Consider the following 21,017-nt stretch of genomic DNA (forward strand, 5'->3'; position numbering starts at 1 on the left):
AAACAACATACAACATATTAAATATAACTGAGGAATACTTTGAACTTGATTCACCTGCCGCTGTTTCACTGCCACACACCGTGCAACATTTATACCTTTCAAGGTTCCTTGTATTATTCAAACTTTGTTTTTCATTTTCCTCATCTATAGACAAATTTGGAATGATTTATAATATCTGCCAGTAAGCTGTTGCCAATTTTAGTTTATACATGATTTAGACCTTTTCTAGTTTAATTGACATTTTGCTTGTTTAAAACACAAAAATTGGCCACTATGGAAAAAACACTCATTTTCACCAGGGTCATGGAAATATTAGCAACAGCAGTCCATAAATCACTAAAAATGATGTTTAGATTCCCAGAGAATGAACAATCCGTGTGTCAAACAGAATGGGGATTTGATGAGGAGGGAATTTTTTTTTTTCTGGGAACAATTGTATTGTTCACAGAAATTAGTCCAGTTATAGAGGGCCAACATAAGCATGGTTTCTAGCGTTCCACTTAATAATCCAGTTAACTAAATACGGGAGAATTCATTCTCAAACCAATTCCTCAAGTATACAAATAAGTAACAGCAATTCACCAAATGCAAGACAAGACTGGCTCCATAAAAGCTAACCTTAATTGTGAAAGATAGAGACAACTCCACACTACAAATCGCAAGTGGAAATAACACAGACATACAGTTCTAATATTACATCCCAGACTATGTCTTCCTCCTCAGTCACTGAGAATGAGAATAGGGCTATAACCAGGAAAAGGAGGAATTAAAAGGATCATGACAGAGTTGAATAGGGATGAAATGCTGGTTAAATTAATATTAAAAAAGAAGTAACAAGAATCCAAAATGATATTACCTGTTTAAAGGAATACCAAGAGCTATCTATACAATAGGGATAACTGTATAAAGAAAAGTTAAGGTAGTAGTACATAGGTGAATATTGTGTTTCAGGCCAGTATATGTTTGCTTTTATCCAAATCTGGGCCAACCTGTGACCATTATTCATTAATACATGGGTCAAGAACCTTTTCTAAATTAGAGCTTAATCAAATTTTCCAAAATCCTTTTAAAATCACACCAGTAATTGAACTGTGAAGGTGAAAAGTGTTATAGCCTTCTTAGAAGCTCTGCAAAGGCAACCGTTGTCATCTGCATACGCACACGAGTTACCCCCTTGTCATACCAGCTCTGAGAAGAGCTGCTCTGTATCTAGTCAAGTAGTTGCAGTTGATTTTTACGAGCTCTGAAGTAACAACATTTGAGCAAATCGTGTTTAATCACAATTCATCATCCCAGGAAATGAGGTCTTTTACTAGCACCTAAACAGCTCACCTAAATCTTTAAGAAGTTTCAAAACACCATGCAGCCAGTGGATTCTCATCCGTTATTTCTCCAATTCAAAGCAAATCATTTTGCAGTTCTAGTTGCGCTCAGCAGCTGTAAGTTCGGCTTCCACTAAGTACACATACCAAAACAACTGTCTCGAGCAAAGGTGACTGATGAGCAGGGCCCAATCTTTTATAATCTTACGTTATTTACGGTACAATGACTGATGCAGCCACATCTTGAACAAGGTGAAACTGAAGAATGGGATCAGGGTAAAAAAAGAGGTAACACGACACAGCAAATCAGGGGCAAGTGAGAATGTGAAAGTAAATCCCATGCTTCCTAACTCCAGGTTCTTGCTTAATAGTGAAGAAGGCAGCCCTATGGAGGTCATCTTTGCAGCGTTTTAGGAAATGATTTAACTAATAACAACAGGTGATGTTTCTTGTTACAGAACATGTATCTAATACGATCACTAAGGCAGCATGACTTTATTGCTTCCCGCTAATATAATCTAGTTTTTTTAACATGAAGGGCTATAGAAAAATGTCACATAAACATATCAGCCATTAAAAAGAAAAATTAAAGGAGGTTTTCTGACAAGTTTAAATCAGAGCAGGACATTTCAGTAAGCTCGGATTTTACTGTTACTAAAAAGCTTACGCAAAGTGAAATTATATAGAAAATAAAGTATGTGAAATACAAAATAACTTGGGAGCTGGACTGCAGTGCTGGATTTTCTTTACCAGGTCTGACCATTGAAAACTCAATCTCGCTCTTTTCCCTTTTGTCTCCAAATTAATTTTTAAATCCCTTTATGTCTGTGGCACAGTTTCAACAGATGGTGTTGATACCTTTTCCCCAGCCAAAATGGTCTAAAGCCTGATGACTGGAACACTTCTTTGGGCATCGGAAATGAGGGTTTGAATCTCTTCTGGAAGAAAATGTTACTGAACCTCAGCCTTCTCCATGCTAGACTGTTTGCATACTACAGCATTAAAAAAGTGTGGGCACCATTACTGTCACCTCTCCACTACATAAAAAAACAAAAAGGCTCCTTCTGCTCTTTTAAATAGAAGGACGGCAGCAAGCAAGGTATCTACAAGCCATGTGCTGCAGTACCTAAGCCTGCAGAGTTTTTAGATCTAAGTTCCAACAAAGGACTTAAACTGATGAGCCTAAGTTCAGATCAAGTCCCTAGCACGGATGGAAATGGGACAGAGGAGTGCTGACTCCCAACTGCAGCAGCTACAAGGCACAGCCTCACCTTGCTAAGCACCATACAGGCACACTGCACAGTCCCTGCAAAGGCTGTGTAGCAAAAGAGAAATCCTGGGACAACAGGTAGCTTAAACAAGCAGCACAATAAAGCAGTGACACTACTCCTTAACATAACAGGTTAATCACTAATTACCCAATGATTTCCTCTCACCAAGCAAACAGTCCGCAGTCTGCATAACCTTTCCTATTTTACAGATTATGCTGCGTTTCTGCAACAACTGCAGTAACCCTAACATTGCATTTTATGAAAATATTTATTTATATTTATGATAACTGTTTTTGTTCTCTTTAACAACACAGAAGTCAGGTCAATCTTTAATCATTGCCTAGGTTGCTGCTTCATTATAAGTAAGTAAGTCCTTGTGCCTTGACATCTTCTTTAACATCTTTAAAGACTTAAAGAAACTATCAGATCAAAGATGTGGCAAATCACTCAGCTAACACAAATGACATACAACTTTGTCGTAGCTCAATGAATTTTCTTCAGTAGCAAGAGTGGCCTGAACCTGAGAGTAAACAGCTACCCTTGGCTGGACTTGCCCACCAACGTTGTCAGATCATACCCAAGGAATAGCTCACCTTGAGCAATAATGCCATGTGTTCACTCAAACCAGATTTCAGGGAAGAGAGACTGTAAGGAACAATTAGCATCAAACTGCTACTCACATTACAAAGCCATCTGGTTTCCATATTTATGCTCATAGCAAAGTCAGATCACAAGGCTTGGAGGAGGCCGTCTACTGTGCAGGAGATGCAGATAACTAGCATGAAGATTGTTAGCATTTCAAGATTGTTTCAATCTTCTTTATTTTTTCTCCTAAAAATTTTGCCAGTACTGACTTACACAACAAACAGTGAGTAGCATGTCCTTCCAGGCCCATTAATGATTTAGACAATGAAGTGATTTTAATCAAACTGCTTTAACAAATTCTTTTTTCATTTGTTTTTCTAGCCACTTTGCAAATGGTCCCACTGACTGTCTTTAAGTGATTTGTCTTTTTTAAAGGGCAAATAGTCTTCCTTGGCTTCTTCTGTAGAAGCCTGACCAAAAATGGACCAATGGCTAAACTCCAAGAATAGAGCTGAGTACTTATTTATTACTTGCCGAGTGTCATTTAGAAAAAATCAAAGAGAGGACATTTCCCTTCCACTGATCTATATAATGAATTGGCAGAGACATGAGCCTCTCTATAGTTAAAGGAGTTAGGTGCATAAGCTTGATTTTGTTTGTGATATTCCCCATAAGGTACCTAACCATCTAGCCCAACGCTGTACTTGTGCAAAGACATCACCCTTACTTATTTTCAAGCTATCCATGTCAGCAAAAGAGCATTGCTCAAATTTTCAGATGAAGGCATTTCTGACATAATATTGCACGTTACTCATAGATTGATCATGTTATTAACCAGCAGAGCAGAAAAGTTCTGATGGAGACATCACAGAAAGTTCAGAAGTCAGGCATTTGTCTCTGTGCTATAGGAGCAGGCTTCCCAAGGTAGCAAACTGCATTGAGAGGGACAGGGAGAGATGGAGAGTAACGGCTCAGGGTATAGTCTCGTCAAGCCTGGGTAGTTCAAAAAAATCTTAGCTCCTCTCACTGTCATAACACATTCATGGTCATTTGTTCTTTCTGTTTTTGAAGGAAGTTATGCATAGCTCTCTCAAAACACGTGAAAAGAGACTTTTTTTTTGAAATAAATTATATTCTCTAAACAATTTCTCTTTCAATACAGGAATAGACATCTTACTTAAACATCATTCTTTCCTGTTTTCTTAAGTTTTTGAAAATTGTGCATACCCATTTTCAGTAATGACCTTCACTCTGACAACAGGGCAGCTAATTTGTCTGGGGATCTAAACGCAGGAAAAAATGCATAACCACTCTAATTTTGTTTATCATTTGGGATGGTTTTACTGTACCACCAAATAGGTAAAAATCAAAATTGGGCATCTTTTGTCCATGGTTTGTCCAAGGAACCCCTTTCAGAGCCATTTGGGCATTGTTAGTCTATGGTATGATTTCAAACACAAATAGTACCCCCTTTACTACAGCAGAAACTTGTTTTCGCTAAAATACAGAGGAGCGTTGAAAGAAATATTATTTAAACAAAAGTGGCACGTTTCTTTTGTAGGGTTCATATTCCATAAATTGCACAAACTAATCCAGAAATAAATGATGCACACAAAGACCCCATGCTAAATTCTGAATAAATTTGCAGTGACTCTGTAGGCATTCTGACATAACTGATGTAGCTGCACCCTCACTAAATGCCTTAATGGGCAAAAGATGAAACTTGCATTTTGTCACAAATATGGCCCATTTTTCAACACAGTCAATGACAGAAATCTTTTAGCAGAAGTACAAAACAAAGCATTGGTTATGTTTATAAAGTGTGGGTATATATATTTAAAACGATAAACACCACCTTGCTGGTGTCTTAAAGGCTTGTCAGTGAGCTATACATCTGTCCTAACATTTGGCTTCCAGAACAAGACTGATACATTGTGGAAGAAGCTCTCACTGTAGGTATTAAAGGTGCACAAAGCAGCACACTACATGTGTTACCAAGTGAAATGAATTTGCATAGACAAAAATATCCTCATGTCTACACTTTTTACATCTCTTAGACTGGCAATTTACACTATTAAGAATATTTAATTGAGGATAAAAAAGAAGGAAATTCATCTTTACTTTGCAGGGTGATGGGTAGGAAAAAAGAACATCAATCCCTTAAAAAACTAAATACAGTCGATTTCCCTCAGCATGGTTTTTATTTTCTTATTTCAAGTTATTCCTTCATTCTGGAACAGTGTTTTAAAAACTAGCAAAAGAAATGCCTCTAAAACTTGTCTAAAGGAGATAACAATAAAATGAGCTTGATGTAGTTCAAAACAAAACTCAAGAGAATGCAGATAACGTATGTACGTGATGCCATCTCCTGGTAGTTTAGCGGTAAAGCCATCACAAAAATCTTAAACATATTTTCTAAGTATACTTCAGAAAAATGTCAGGTCCTCATTTAAAAAAAAAAAAAAAAAGAGAAAGAGTTGAACGTCATTCCATAGAAGTAGCTTTTAAAAGTCTCAAAATACACAGAAATTTCTTTTCATTCTATAGGAAGGCCAGCACCTAGTTGTAGCTCCTTTCAAGCTAAGTGGTGTTATTACACTGGCTTAAATGAAGAAATAATTTTTTTTTTCTAGGAGAAAAATAAGTAGTCCATTGAATAAGTCTAATTTCAAAACACACTCAGTACTGCAAGTAACATTTAAAGTGAAAAGTAATTTTAAAATGTGTTATACAGCGTTCAAAACCAAAACGAGGCAGTTCCTTCGAGAAGTCTGTTCATCATATTTGAGGTTCTAGTGCCGCATATTAGCACATACTGACTCATTGCAAAGTCAATTTCTTTTTAATGAATATTTAACATTCAATACAATCTTCCCCAGTCGCACCACCCCTTCAGTACTGAAAAAACATCATAGAAGGAAGATAACAGAGTCTGTCTGACAGAAACAAATCTCTCTGGTTAATTAAAGCTCCTTCTTACTCCCTCATTACTCCCATTATCATACTTATTTTTGATGACATAGTTCAGCTATACAGATGTAAAACTGTTGGTGAAGGAATACAGTATTGTTACTTATATTAATATCTCATGGCTTATGCTTTAAAAATAAAGAGCTTGACAAAAAATGCTATAGTTATTGTGACAGTTGATAGCAAAGCACCTGTACTTATCCTGTAAAGTTTAATGCTACAAAGACAGTCATTAAAAACAAACCTGATCAACAAAACAAAATAAAATAAAAAAAAAAGAATGGAAACAAAATGAGCCTGGTAATAAAATGCCTGTCAAAAAGTGCAGTGTTTTACATTAATTTTACAGTTAATTCCAGATAACAATAAATCACCAAAGAAATCCTGGATGAAAGCTGTGAAGACACAATGGAAGGGAGCAAAAAATCTCACACATGGCAGAAGTGATTTAAAGATTTAGAAGATTTAAAAATATCTTGTACATATGGGAATAGTGGTGGTGTTTGGCTGTACTGGTGGCCTACCCTGTGTCCAAGAAAAGCTTCTCCTGGGAACCACCCAAACAAACACTCCCTCCTACAGCACAAAGAACCAAACAGCAATTTCACCAAGAAAATGGAAGCTCAGTCGACTGAGAACTGTCTCAGCTCACTGAGGGGAAAAGACAGCATTGGGCATGTGACCAACAAATACTGCAAGCTGGGCTGAGGAAGGAAGGGAGCAAAAAGTCTAACCTACAGAACAAGAAGGAGCTCAACACCTGCCATGAATTTTGAGAGCTGCCAACTACAGCAATGGGCAGCACTCTAAAACCCTAAGGAGAATCAAAGGGACACAGAAAAAATAGGAGGGAAGAAGGCAAAAGGGTGAGCTATTTCTATGGGCTCCTAAGTAAAGGATCTCCTCCTTCAAGTGCAGGAAGAAATGGCTCTAAAGAGATTGAGATCTACTAGAAAAGGATAAGCACTAGGGCTCTCTTAGCCAGGGTAAAACCTCCTTTCTCTGCTCAGGAAAAACTGAATTTACTGAGGCTTAACATGGCACCTCGTTAATGTGATAAGATGACTTTCGTAGCAAAGAAAACTTTCATTTTACAGTCTGTTTTACTACACTGAAAGGAGGGGCCTGTCACTGTTATCCTGAGGTTTAAAAAAAAAAAAAAAAAGAAAGAAACACACATCTCAACAACTCAAAGCTTTATCACCAAACGACTATGGGAGCATGACCTCAGTTACCTTGAAAAAAGTGAAGCAGTACCAGTGATTTGGACGGTAACAGATTCATTGACAATTGCCATGGGAAAGCAATTGTTAAGTGTTACAAAAAAGCCAAGCTAAACAGGGGACGTTTCCTTCCACAACATGAATTAAAAACAAAAAAAATCTGTCAGAACATGAAGCTGTAATTGAGAAGGAGAGTAATGACTGAAGAATCATAAGAGAACTAAATTCAATACAACTGGGACTTCACATTCCTTATGAAAATTAAGATTTCAGCGTGAGATAATTAAAGCAAGGATAGCCAACTCATGATGTGCCAAAACATATAACTCAGCTTGTCATCTTCATTCCTGAGAGTCCCTCAGAGCTGGTCAGGAAGCAGGCTGTCAGCCACACAAATCATTCACTAACCCACAGCAGTCTCCCTGCTGCTCTCCTTTAGAGCCCCATAGCCTGCCATTCGTCATGTAGCTGGACATGCCCTAAACACATCCTATAGGCATAATCATTGCACGGAGCATGCCCATTCAGTAACATGACAAAAGGACTTTATGTACATGGGTCCCCATCATACAACAGTGCTCTGATGGGGCCATCGGGCTATGGTCAAGTGATGGCTGCAGATCTAATTACATGACAGATGAGTGCAAGCTCCTGGAGTGCCTCTATTAGGGGATATTGGCTTGACCTGGCAGAAAAGCTGAGTGACAGTGACCTAAACAAAGTGAAGAAAATGAAGTCAGGTGTTGTGAAGCTTGGGACTTGTAATGGGGAAACAAAGATGAGATAATGGGAGAACTTGAAGGAAAAACAACAAACACACACTGTCAAATAACTAAACCTTCATGCAAGTGAATTATTGGGGTGAGGGGGGGAAAGGACAGGAACATCTGGATGACACGAGAAAGAAAAAAAATGTGAAGAAGAACATTCTAACAAAAGAAACACAAGGAGTAAGAAAAAGAAAGATGCTACTTCATGGACTAAAAAGATTGCACTTTTCAGAACTAATGAATTGGCCACTGAAAAATAATACCTGCTAAAAAACAAAGAGAAATGTTAGGATCTTTGCATTACAAAAGAAATTCAGCAGTATTAAACACACATAGTTTTTATCATTAGATTACATTTCCGTATATAGGAGAAATTTAAAGCAAAACAGTGACAAGTACTGTAAAAGGGGAATGCATTCCTCTAAAGAGACAGAGAAATGCGAACTGCACAAAGCAAAGGGGCTTTTGGGGGTAGGGGAGCACATCACGAGATGCAAGCCACTGTAAACTGCAATAGAGAAATAGAGAATCAGGAATAAAGAAGCGTTGCAAAACACTGTGAAATATCACGTGCCAGGTTCACCGAATGCAGCTTAGAACTTTAACAGAGGTATCAGGGATCACTCCTGTCTCTCATTACCTCCCAAACGAATGTTGAGAGAAATACGTAAGATGCAATTTAAGTCTGCTGTTGACAAACATATCAGGACAGTCGTATCAACAACAGATCTTCAAACCATCCAGCTGAAATACAGTGAAATGAATCTGTGGTAAATGAATTCATTATTGCTCCGGAAGACTCTTAGGAATCTACTAGAGCTATACTTAGCTGAATTTTGCTTCCAGAGGCATTTGTTTTTTTCTTTTTCTTCCATTTTAACTGTTTTAAACCAGCTGAAGGATAAATGTGTAAATCATGATCATAAGCTCTAATACACTTGCCTGGCCTCATGCAACAGCACTTTCAAGCCCTTTTTTTCAAAAAAATGAGCAGCCCTCCAAAACCCTCAGAGAAAACAAAACAGATGAAAAGCCACGTGGGAAAACAACAGTCCTGATACCATTTTGGGACAGAGGAAGAAAAGCATGATAGCACTTAAAGGTTTAAAAGAAAATAGCTGATATTCACAGCAATCCAGTTTCAAGATTAACAGTGCTTTCATAACATAGAATTTGAAGTATACCACACTCAATCAGAAAACATTTTTTTCAGAAAACTAATGCATAACACAATCATCAGTGATCATGACCCATTATAAAGTTCTCTAGGATAACTACAAGATTATTTAGACACTTTCAGAAGTTCAACACATGGTTTCCAGACCATACTATTTGCTTTAATCTCAGCAGCATGAACCTTGAAGCAAATGGTACTTCGTAGTGCAAAATTTAGTTCCAACAAAAATTCTTTGCTGATTTAGTTTTTTTGAGAAGCATTTTACTACAGCAAAATAAGCAATCTCATTATCAAGTCACTCTTTTAGCAGTTGGCCACTGCACTGTGTAATGATCATACAGTTTTTATTCTGTGTTTAAAATATTTTACCTTTACTTTTGTCATTTTATTTTAAGGCTGCTCTGATTAGATTCTTTCAAGGCTAACAAGGGCATCTAAAATAGGTATGTTGTACATAATGACATGTATTCTTTTCAGACATTTCAGAAAAATAAAATTCAGGGAAGCATTTTATTTGCAGCTCTTCTGTGCCTAACATATGCATTCACCTTTCACTTAGTGCTTCCTTGGCTGTTGATGTATCAGTTGGCTCATTACTGGCCACCTAGCTATTATCCCAGTAAACTATGGCTTCTTCTCTTCGAGATACTATTTAAATATCCCAACACTTAAGATGTACTTGCTGTTTCACTTCGTCTCTCTTACCTGTTAACCTGTGGCAGTGTTTCCTCCCTGCGATAATCACGACTAGCTGCAGGGTTTTCTTCCTTGCTGTCCCTGTAATAACAGGATTTAAGTGCTTTGACTAACTGGCAATTTCCCTACGAGATAGTCTGATGGGGGGGGGGGGGGTTGTATGTCCAGAGAGATGACTTTGTGGGTCCCCTATCTTTCTAAGTGCTTATTTTTAAGTGCTTACTTTGTGCGTTTCCCATTATCCTATGGACTTACAGAGAAATCGCCTTTTTTTGTTCCCCTTACTTAGGTTCTTCCTGCCTGTCTTCTGACAACGCTTGCATAAAAATCGTCCAGAAGCAATTAGATACCTGCTTCACTTCATTCACGCTACAGCTTGGTTTACCGGCGAGAATCGCAGAACAGAATATCGTTTCTGTGTTCAAAAGTGCCTTCATACAGGCAAACGCACCTGAATTCTTGACACTGAACTTCCAAGCACGCTTCTGTGAAAAGCCACGCTCCGCCCGCAGGCTGTGCCTCCCTCAGCCCACACACCCGTGGCAAAGGCACATTTAACTTTTTTTTTTCCCCCCCTCCCCCCCAGGTAGCTGCCCCACCTGCGCCCAATCACCGTTTTCATTCGGCTGGTCACGGAAAAGCAACCCCGCTTCCCCACCAAGAGACGCGCTCTGGCCAGGCAGGCGGCGCACGTACCCCCGCTCCCAGAGGCGAAGGCAGATGCAGCCGCCCAACCACCTCACAACCGGCCCCGAACGCGGCGCGAGCCGCCCACCCCCTAACGGCTGCCCGCCCCGCCCCGCCGCGCGCACGCCCACTAGCGCCAACGGCAGCCCAACGGCCGGCGCACGTGCGCGGAGGGGCGGGGCCGGCGCGGCCTGGCTAGCGCGCGTGCGCCAGAGCGGGCTGACGACAGAGGAAGAGGCGTTGGGGCAAGGGCGGGGCTTGATTTCAAACCGGGCGGCGGGGAGGAGGCGGTTGGGCCCGGGGCCGCGATGGCCAAGCAGCTCGGCCGGGAGCAGCAGGGCATCACCCTGCGGGGCAGCGCCGAGATCGTCGCCGAGTTCTTCTGTAAGCGGCTGCGGGGGGGGCGCGGGCGTGCGGGGGGGCGCAGGGGGCTGCTCCCCGCCGGCCTTCGGGCCGCCATGGCGGTCGGGGCGGCCTGGCCCCGTTCCCCCTCTTCCCCCCCCACCCCCTGCCTCACCCTGCCCCGACCTCCCGCCGTGTGTTGCAGCCTACGGGATCAACAGCATCCTCTACCAGCGGGGCATCTACCCGCCCGAGACCTTCACCCGCGTCCAGAAGTACGGGCTCACCCTCCTGGTCACCACCGACCCCGAGCTGAAGAACTACCTCAACAACGTGGTGGAGCAGATGAAAGGTGCTGGTGGAGGGCGGGGGGTGCCGGGGCAAAAGGCTGCTCAGGCCTCCTTGCTGGATTTCTGCCTATCCTCTTGCTCATGCTGTGAGTAACTGCTGTGGCTTCTTTCAGAGTGGTTGTACAAGTGCATTGTGCAACGGCTGGTGGTGGTAATCTCAAGTATCGAAAACAACGAGGTTCTTGAGAGGTGGCAGTTTGACATAGAGTGTGATAAAGCTGCAAAGGATGAGAGGTGAGTACCCGTGTTCCTCTGCGCCTGCTCTGGAAACACAGTGCAACCAAGATTGCCCTTCCCAATATGAGTAGGGAAGATTTCTCTTCAAACCTATTACCTAGCCTGCTGCTATTCCTTTTGTTCCTCTCTAAAGCAGTTGTTGTAGTACTGCAGCATACATAATCCTTGTGTGCTGTAAAAACAGTATCAGATAAAAAATGTGATTTTTTTTTTAATCTTCAACAAAACATAAAATTGCATGCCCTTAGAGAGCTAGTTTTGCTTTCCTATTGTTCTGCCAAAATACTTTCTCATTCACTCCACACTGAAGATAACAGCATCTGGCTTTCCTTACAAGTACTGTGAAGCTTCACAGAATTTTCTAAGCCTGTTTACCTAAGACGGAAATGAATGTCCTTGCTACGCAAAGCTAGCCATATAGCAAACAAACCAATGGCAGCATAATATAACACTGTATTTAATGAAAGCTGCTAGTGTGGCAGAAGACTCCTTCCCTAACAAAGCTTTTTTTCTTCTTCTAGTGTACCCCGAGAAAAATCTCAGAAAGCTATTCAGGATGAAATTCGATCTGTTATCAGACAAATAACTGCTACAGTAACTTTCCTGCCTTTGTTGGAAACTGCCTGTGAGTATTCCTGACTTCACTACAGAAATCAAGCACTTCTTGCAGAAAAAACCTGCACAACTTTTCTATTTTAGAAAACCTTTTTGTTTACCTTCTTAGTTTTTTTTATTATGACATGAAATGTCACACACTGTACCATATCTGACATGAGATTGAAGTTTGTTAAACAGATCACATCTCCTGCAACTGTGCATAAAACTGAAAAGGTATGTCAAATCAAGTATTTCATCTTAAAGAATTATTCCGTACTGCTTATTCTACAACAAACAGTAAAAATCATTAAGGTAAATGCTGTTCTCATTGAAGAACTTAAAGCAACTTCATTTGAAGGGACTAGTGGTACGTTCTGCCCTGAAACACTTATAAAACTTCTTTTGTCAAAACGACAGAACTCAAGGTGGTTTAACTGGCTTAATGAAACCAGCAAGTATACTTGGTACTCTATATAATTCTGTATGACAACAGCTGTGAATAGACTTTTATGAACACAAAGCACAGAATCTATCTGAAGCAACTACTATGAAGAACTCAGCTGCTTTAACCCAGTATTTTTTTTTGAAGAGATGTTAAATTCAAACCTTTGTTTAAATAGAAAACTGTCTACTAATCTGATTGTAGCCAGGACTTTCCATTTTTAAACATGCTTCCTTCACATAACTAGCATCACCGTAATACCTTAAACTTCTACTAAAGTCTCATCTTCTAGAAGAGGCACTTAATCTTCAAACAAGCTGAGTTTTACGCATGTTTTACTATTAACTTTTCCCCTCTGCTTATAGGTGCCTTTGACTTGCTGATTTACACAGATAAAGACTTGGCAGTGCCAGAAAAGTGGGAAGAGTCAGGGCCACAGTTCATAGCCAATTCAGAAGAGGTTCGTCTTCGCTCCTTCACTACCACAATCCACAAAGTGAATAGTATGGTAGCTTACAAGAAGGATTCATTTCCTTAAGATGTACTTTTTGTCATCGGTATCCTGTCTTGTGGAGCTGCACTGTGAACAAACTAAGTAATCAACAGAATCCTGTTACTGTGGCTGAGACTAAGTGTAATACAGAAAGAAGACAAAGCATTCTTCTATGATTACAGATACTGTGATGTCACACTAGTCTAAACCGTCATCCTTTTCAGGAGGTATATACAGGATTTAACTATCGTTAGAAACTACTTATGCTTAACAGTCAATGGTGTGTTAGGCTATGCTGAATCAGCTAGAGACGCTGCCTAAAGGCAGGATCAGTTGCTGGAACGGTCTTAAGAGCTTAAGTTACAGGATCTTAAGATTAAAATATAGAGTTCCATTAGCACTCTTCAAGTCTCTCTTTTGGTATTTAAAAACCCTGCTCTTAGCATACCAGCTTTTCATGGTAAAAGTCTAGGTTGTTGTTACTATAAACAATCCTAAAACTAATCAACAGAAAAATTCTATGTATAAAAGTTACTTGTACCTCCTAACCATTGAAAGCAGCTGTTTATCAGAAAAATCAAATGTGCAAAGTCATGTATATTAATGACTCTTCTCGACTATGTAGTTTTTGAGGATCTTGTTCCAGATTGGTGTGTACCTATTTCTTCAGTGTCTGTCAAATATCTATGTTCGTATTTGTGTCTTTACAGAATAAAGTTGTGCCAGTTTTCAAGTGTTCTTTATTTCAAAGTTTGTTGCTCCATATGTTAGATGGTCTATATACTCCAGATCATAGTAGGTACTTCTTAATATTCACTTTTATAGCAGCAAACTCATTTAAAGTATAAATAGTTTATAACAACAGATGGCATTGTTCCAGAACCTAGAGAGTTGCATTTATTGGCCCAGGTCATAAGTCATACAACGTAAGAGTCTTTCAAAAGTTTTTTTAAATTTATTTAAAAATCACTGATCTTATATATTCTATAACATGGCTGTAGAGTTGATGGGCTTTCCTACTGGAGAACAGTTGATCTCCAGCAGTCTTGACATACTAAAGGATGTCTTTCAGGTTGGGCTAAGTTAACAGCACAGAATCATGGCTTCTAAAATAAGTATGATTCATGTACTTCCAGAAATGCTGTTATATTTTTCCCCACCAGTGCTTGTGCTGCAGTAACTGAGGAATACAGCGAGTACTATTTTGCTGACAGGAAGAGAAAATAATTGTAAGCAGGTGACTGTAATACCTGCGTATACCTGAGAAGTGCACTTCATCAGCAAGTGCAGTTTCAAGCACTTAAGGAGAACTGGATCAAAGCAGTAACAATGCAAATAAACTGCCAAAGAAGTTTAAAACAATACATGACAACCCATGCTTGTTGCCAAAGTTAGGGGCAGGAGGTGGCGGATACAAAACTGTAGTAAAGCATCTAAAAAATGTGTTTTGTTGACACACAGAAATGGGCTTGCTCCAGAAAGTTCAAGTCACCTCTTTGTTGCACCAAATGCACCTTTTCTTCTTCCTCAACATAGGCCACCATAACACACTTTAGTAAAAAGCCAGCAACAGTCAGGAGAGGGTTGTAATATTTCATAGCACAGAGCCAGATGTCCATGAAAACTACATTTGACAAGGAACAGCTCATAAATCCTAAAGTTTTCACAAAGACCCTGCAGAACACGAGACCAAAAAAAAAAAGTTTAACAGTCAATTTAAAACAGCCTCCCTTAAGTCAGGCCTTTAAGAAGTCCAGTAGTATTTGCCAACGCCTGACAGGCCCCACAATCTTCACATTGACAGCCATTCTCATTTCCCTACAAGTACTTAAGTTTCCTCTGCCTTGGACAGTCACTTTTGTACAAGGAAGAATCAAAAACAAAGGAGTCCTTCTCATCTCCGATGGCAGTAGAGCTACTCTTAGGAAACCAGATAAAGGGTAAGATTTAGAAGTTACCCTACAGGTGTTCCTCACCTCATCAGTTCAGCTGACGTATAAGCTGGTTGATTCCTTCACCTCTGCAGCCAGGTTTGCCCATTTCCTTGAGGAAACCCACTTTATTATGTGCAGCATGGCGAGCCACTGACAGATGGAACGGCCACAGAAAGTCTGTGACTTTTTGAAAATATTTCCCAGCTGAGTAGATTTCATGAATAAGATCTTCCAGGCAAATAATACCACAGTCTCCTGCAGGTAAAAAACAATTGTAAAAAAGCCACACACACAAAAGGGATGCTTAATTGTGGTATCTTTCAGCACACCACCCCAGAATCCTCAGTCCTCCACATACATGCCTATCCTGTAACATTTTTCTTCCTCCTCCCTTCCCTCTCGCATCAGATTGCAAACCCTCAATATTCCCCTCTTTCCTTGATTCACTTTATTTTTCTCATCTTCCTCCTCACCTAAATGTTCCTCTATCAACATATTGTCTGTCAGAGGAACCCTCTTCTTGTTAATCTTGGCTTGACCCCGTTTCAGAATGAGCTCTCGTACAGACTTCAGGTTAGGGTACCTGTAAAAAAAAATGAGATTTTGATAATGACAGAGATGAGGCAGCAGGAAGTCCCTCATCTTTTTATCAGAGTGGGAAAGTAACCATTGTATGTTTCGAATGATGACAAGGAACAAGTACAAGTTTTAGATCTTAAGTTGCCAAGGCTAGGACCTTCCCTGGAAAGCCAGGTATGGATTTGATGACATTGTGATACCATAAGGAAAAGTCAAAAAGCTGTATTTACACACTATTTACTATTAAAGCATCAGAACAGCACTCACCCCCATGCCACATAAGGTTCCACAATCCGCAGCATCTTTAGAGATAACGGAGTCAGTTTAACAAACGTTCCACTGAAAATCTTTCTCAACCGAAGCAACTCAATCACTCTTCGTACCTTCAGACTCACTCCCTTAATCCTGAAACAGAAAAAATGTTATCAGTAACTCTCTTTCTCTAGTATAGCAAGAAAACAGCCTCAAATTACCTATAAGAAGACATGTCCACACTGATCACACTTTCTTTACTTAGAAATAGCATGACAGTTACAAATCGCAGTAACAATAAAAGATAACAAAAAAAGATAACAAAAGTTTCTTACTCTACAATTCGTACGACAAAGGCTAGTTTGTGCTCCTGAGGTACAGCCACCTGCCCAGGTCTCTGTTTCATGCGCCTCAGCCGGACTTCGTCTCGGTGTTTGCGCCATGAATCTCGAACAAAAGTCTCAAGACGTTTAAACTGGATTTGTTTCCCTTTCTGGTGCTAAAGATAGAACGGTAAGAAATGAACACCTTTCCCAACATTACCACCTCTGCATCTTATAAGTTTACATCTCAAAGGTCAAATTAAATTCAGAACCTGAACTATGCTCTTCCAGTTTGGAGGCAATAATAAGAAAATAATTTTGAAAATATAAGGCCAAGAGGGACAGAACCGATGGACTATAATCGGATCAAATTCCAAACTTTAAGCAGTTAGCTCTAATGCATAAACCGTGAACCAATAGAAGTTTTCCCCAGAACCCAAGAAATAAGTTAGGATAAAACATAGAGCAAGACCTAGAACATTTGTAGGCACAGGAGAAACAGCCACAGGATTCATTGCACTTTGAATGCTTACGCTCAGCTCAGAAACAAGTATTTGCCATCTTCCTAAATCATACCGCTTTCTGCATGAGGAAAAATTCAATGTGCACAGCAGTTATCCATTAACACTTTAGATACAGAAGCAACTAAATTATCAGGGCATTTTACAACTAAGCTACCTAACGTTATGCATCCTTGATTCAGTTTCACCTCACAAGCCACCCACGCAGAGAGCTTAAGCTTTCAAACCAGGCAGACGCGATCGCGCTGTCAGCATTAGGGTCATTTTTCCCCTCAAAAGCTGGCTACTTCACGTTACCCCTTGTGCTTCCGCTCCCCCCATGGAAATACAGCCCGCAAGCCGCGCTACTCAAGGACACGCACACAAGCCCGCGACAAACAAAAGCAGCAGGTTTTGGCACGCGATGCCCTCGCAGGCCGCTGCCGGCCCCCGCCGCCGTACCTTGCGCTTGCTGAGGAGCGCCTGCTTGGCCTGCGTGGCCTTCAGCGCCTGGTAGGCCTTCCGCTTCTTCAGCAGGTTCTCCGGCACCAGCGGGATCCTCCGCCTCGGCCTGGCCGCACGAGAAGCCCGTTAGACCCCCCGCCACCGCCACCGCCACCGCCGCCACCGCCTCCCCGCACCCCCGGCCGCGGATGGCGCCGGATGCCCCGCGCCGCCCCGCGCCACTCACTCGGCCTCCGCCATCTTGCCGCCGCCAGCTGCTCGCGCCGCGCCGCGCCGCCACTCCCCGGCCCCGCCCCCGGCAACGGCCAAGGCAACGGCCGTCGCCGCCGCGCGGCCGCCGCGGGCAGCGCGTCACGGCCCCGGCCCCGGCCCCGGCGCCGTGCGGCCGGGCAGGAGGCTCGGCGGGGCTGCGGGGCTCCTCCTCAGGCCGAGAATTACCGGGCAGGGTCTCCCTGGGCGTGAGGCGCAGCGTCCTCAGCCCGCAGGTGCCCTCAAAGGGGGATCATCTAGAGACCTTGGGTTCAGAAGTAACTTCTCGGGCAAACCAAACTGACGCTAATCAAACAAGGGTTACAGCCCCACGGGGGGAAATCCCTACCCGGGAGCCAAAAGTTTCTCCAGGGGAAAGCAGAAGTCAAAAGCAACCCGAACAACCTGTTTTCCCCACCTGGGAGGCAGGGCAGGCCGAAGCGCTGCCTCCACGTCCCGAGCGAGCGTGCCAGGGTCTCTGCCCCGTCCGCTCCTGCCCGCGAGCAGCGCCCCGGCTCGCGCGCCCCTCCGCGTGGCAGGAGGCGTCTCCTCTCCCAGCGCGGCGCTCATCCACCTCAGGAGGCCTGGGAGCAGCTCTCACGGAGAGAGCCCTCCTGCCCCAGGAACAGGCTCTTCTGCTCACCCTGACACAGTAACAGGCCCCGGTCACCTGCACGGCTCCCACAGCAGCACCGGGGCCAGGCAGCAGTCCCACAGGGGTCACACCGGCTGTTCTCTCCAGTGACAACCACCGAGCACCAGCGGCCAAGGGCTCTGCCGGCTGGGGACCAGCTCAGGGTGCTCGCGAGGTTGCAAAGAGCCAAGAGAGAACATCACACCTTGGAGGAAACCAGCCTCGTTGGCCAGCCACAGGCTGTCTGTCAGGACAGTCCTGGCTCCAGGGCACTCAGCAGCAGGGTGCCCAGCAGCTCCCGCTTGTAGGAGAGCTCCATGATCTGGGAGCCCCCCTGGATGGCACAGATGACCTTGGTGACACTCTGGGTCAGGGTCAGCATTAGCTGCAAGTCTTGCATCCGGGGAGAGAAAAACACAGTGACACCAATGAGTCACTTTCCGCCTTGGAAGGAAGCAGCTTTCCCAGCTGACTTCCAGAAAGAGATCCCACAGACTCTGGCCTGGAGAGAGCAAGTCTGGCAGGCCTGTAATGGGAAACGTGCGCAGGAAGGACAAGCAGCAAGGCTCACTTGTGTAGGACTGGCTTGGGGAGAGATAGCGAAGCGCAGCACCTTGAAAGCGAAAAGGGAAACAGTGGATGGCAATAAACTGCAGACCACTGACATACAGCAATGGCCCCAAATCACCCAGATACTGCAAGACAGAGATGAACCAGAACTGCTGCGTCCTCCTCATCCTCCATACAGGCAGTGTGCAGTTGCCCTGGAGTACAGTTGGGGGTCAAAGGAATCTCAGAAAAACCCCAGCATGAGCAACCAGTGGGATCTGGAGGGGGCCGCAGCACAAGGAGGTCTCTCCAGGTTTCATCTGGGTACCAGTGTGCTGGTGCCTTCCTTAAAGCAGGGAATGGGGCAGCCCTTTGGGAGGACTGGGAGGACGGTGTGGGGCAGAGCTCCGTCCGGTTTGCTCCCCTGCTGTCCTTATCCATAGAGCACTGAGATCGGGGGGGTAAGGACAGGCCCCCGACCAGCCTGGCAGAGAGCAAGGGGACAGTGTAACCTTACAGCCTCCAATTCAGGATGGACCATTTTGGAGAGACGGGCGAATCCCTTCTCCCAGTTAGCATAGATCAAAACCTCAGAGCAGGAGACTGAAGGTGCCGTATTATAGTTGGCCGGCAAATTTGCGCAGGTTGATGAAAATGAACTCCGAGATCTCCCCCAGGACCTTCAGGCGGCACTGGAGCTCACACAGGACGTCACTGAAGTGAGATTGGGCCAGAGCTACCAGGACATCACTATCAGCCGACCTTACATCATCTGTCACACCGTAAAAACATGAGCAATTAATTCAGCGCTCAGCAGGAGAAAGGCTGAGGCAGTTGGACAGGCTGAACTGGCCAGCAACAACCACCTGACTCCAGCTCTTGCTTTCTACGTTGGTGCTAATAGTGAGATAATACCTATTCTCTTCTGCGAGAGCCCATGCCCTGGGCCGTGAGACTGGCCTTTGGGCCCCGGGCAGACGAGAGCAGCTGGTGGATCGCTTGCTCTTTGTGAGTTGTGGGAGGCTTTTCCCTGCCACAGCCACAGCGTTGGCTCTGCTCCCTCCCTGTGGAGAGAGCAGTGAGTGGGAGCAGAGCAGCTCCCAGGAGGTACCAGGAACAAACTGTCTCAGACTCAGGATCCAACAGGACACTTCTGTGTGACAGGAGCCAGCCTGGCAGTTTCCCATGGCTCTTCCTCAAGGCAGGGAAATAAAAGATAACTTTAACCCAACTGTCCGTCATTTATAACACCTGTCAGTCCACCTCTCTGCACAGCTCCTGGTATCACCACACCAAATCCATGAAAAGGATGAGTCCACAAAGTATTTCTCTTCACTTTCTGCACTGCTGAGTGCAGAAAACATGGCCTTGCGTTGTCCCAGCCCAGTCACAAGATGTGGGCACACACATTGCTTGGCATATGGGAGCTGTTCCCGCTCTGTGCATGGTCTGAAGCAGAGCTACCTACAGTCTTTTCTCTACAGGGAGGTGCTCCACCGGGGGAAGGATCTGCCATGGGGCATCTGCAAACCTCTACCAGGTCATAATGCTAGAGACATCTTTAGAGCCATTCTACATTTTACAAAATCAGGGCTCTGGTCAGGTGTCTCCGGTTACCTTCAAAGAGAAGCAGCTCAGCTGAGCTGCTCTCACAGAATCACAGAATGGTTTAGGTTGGAAGGGACCTCTGGAGATCATCTAGTCCAACCTCCCTACTCATGGAGGGTCCTCTAGAGCGTATTTCCCAGGATCGCGTCCACATAGCTTCTGAATATCTCCAGCGAAGGAGACTCCACCACCTCTCTGGGCAACCTGCGCCAGTGCTCTGTCACCCTCACAGTCAGTAAGTTTTTCCTCATGTTCAGATGGAACTTCCTGTGTTAGCTGTTTGTGCCTGATGCCTCTTGTCCTGTTGCTGGGCACCACGGAGAAGAGACTGGCCTCATCCTCTCGACACCTTCCCTTCAGATACTTGTACACACTGATCAGATCACCTCTCAGTCTTCTCTTCTCCAGGCTAAACAGGCCCAGCTCTCGCAGACTTTTCTCACAGGAGAGATGCTCCAGTCCCCTCATCAACTTGGTAGCCCTCCGCTGGACTCTCTCCAGTAGCTCCATGTCTCTCTTGGACTGGGGAGCCCAGCACTGGACACAGGACTCCAGGTGAGGCCTCCCCAGGGCTGAGGAGAGGGGCAGGATCACCTCCCTCGACCTGCTGGCAACACTCTGCCTCATGCACCCCAGGATCCCATTGGCCTGCTTGGCCACAAGGGCACACTGCTGGCTCATGTTTACCTTGTTCTCCACCAGGACTCCCAGGTCCTTCTCTGCAGAACTGCTTTCCAGCAGGTCAGTCCCCAGCCTGTACTG

At 43.6% G+C, this 21,017-nt stretch overlaps 2 protein-coding genes and 1 long non-coding RNA gene across 4 annotated transcripts in view; 1 reads left to right on the forward strand and 2 right to left on the reverse strand.

Annotated features, from left to right (window-relative positions):
• Window positions 1–10,810, reverse strand: part of LOC138067148 (uncharacterized) — a 137,151-nt gene extending 126,341 nt beyond the window's left edge. Inside the window, exons 1-2 of one of the 2 annotated variants that reach the window (XR_011140855.1) lie at window positions 10,614–10,810; window positions 10,024–10,095 (exon numbers count right to left, since the gene is read on the reverse strand). This is a non-coding gene — a long non-coding RNA (uncharacterized lncRNA). The remainder of the gene's footprint in view (window positions 1–10,023; window positions 10,096–10,613) is intronic. The other variant, XR_011140856.1, reaches the window with a different exon arrangement.
• Window positions 10,811–10,884: 74 nt separating this feature from the next.
• MAD2L1 (mitotic arrest deficient 2 like 1) lies at window positions 10,885–13,890 on the forward strand. Its single transcript, XM_068941713.1, has 5 exons — window positions 10,885–11,085; window positions 11,249–11,395; window positions 11,507–11,627; window positions 12,152–12,255; window positions 13,035–13,890. The coding sequence occupies exons 1-5, from the start codon at window positions 11,010–11,012 to the stop codon at window positions 13,205–13,207; spliced, it is 621 nt and encodes a 206-aa protein (XP_068797814.1). The 5' UTR covers window positions 10,885–11,009; the 3' UTR covers window positions 13,208–13,890.
• Window positions 13,891–14,032: 142 nt separating this feature from the next.
• RPL7L1 (ribosomal protein L7 like 1) lies at window positions 14,033–17,554 on the reverse strand. Its single transcript, XM_068941712.1, has 7 exons — window positions 17,442–17,554; window positions 17,213–17,321; window positions 16,263–16,426; window positions 15,943–16,080; window positions 15,570–15,679; window positions 15,139–15,351; window positions 14,033–14,836 (listed from the first exon to the last, which is right to left on the reverse strand). The coding sequence occupies exons 1-6, from the start codon at window positions 17,453–17,455 to the stop codon at window positions 15,143–15,145; spliced, it is 744 nt and encodes a 247-aa protein (XP_068797813.1). The 5' UTR covers window positions 17,456–17,554; the 3' UTR covers window positions 14,033–14,836; window positions 15,139–15,142.
• Window positions 17,555–21,017: the final 3,463 nt, after the last annotated feature.

This window comes from Struthio camelus, chromosome 4 (assembly GCF_040807025.1).
Source record: "Struthio camelus isolate bStrCam1 chromosome 4, bStrCam1.hap1, whole genome shotgun sequence".
NCBI lineage: Eukaryota > Metazoa > Chordata > Aves > Struthioniformes > Struthionidae > Struthio > Struthio camelus.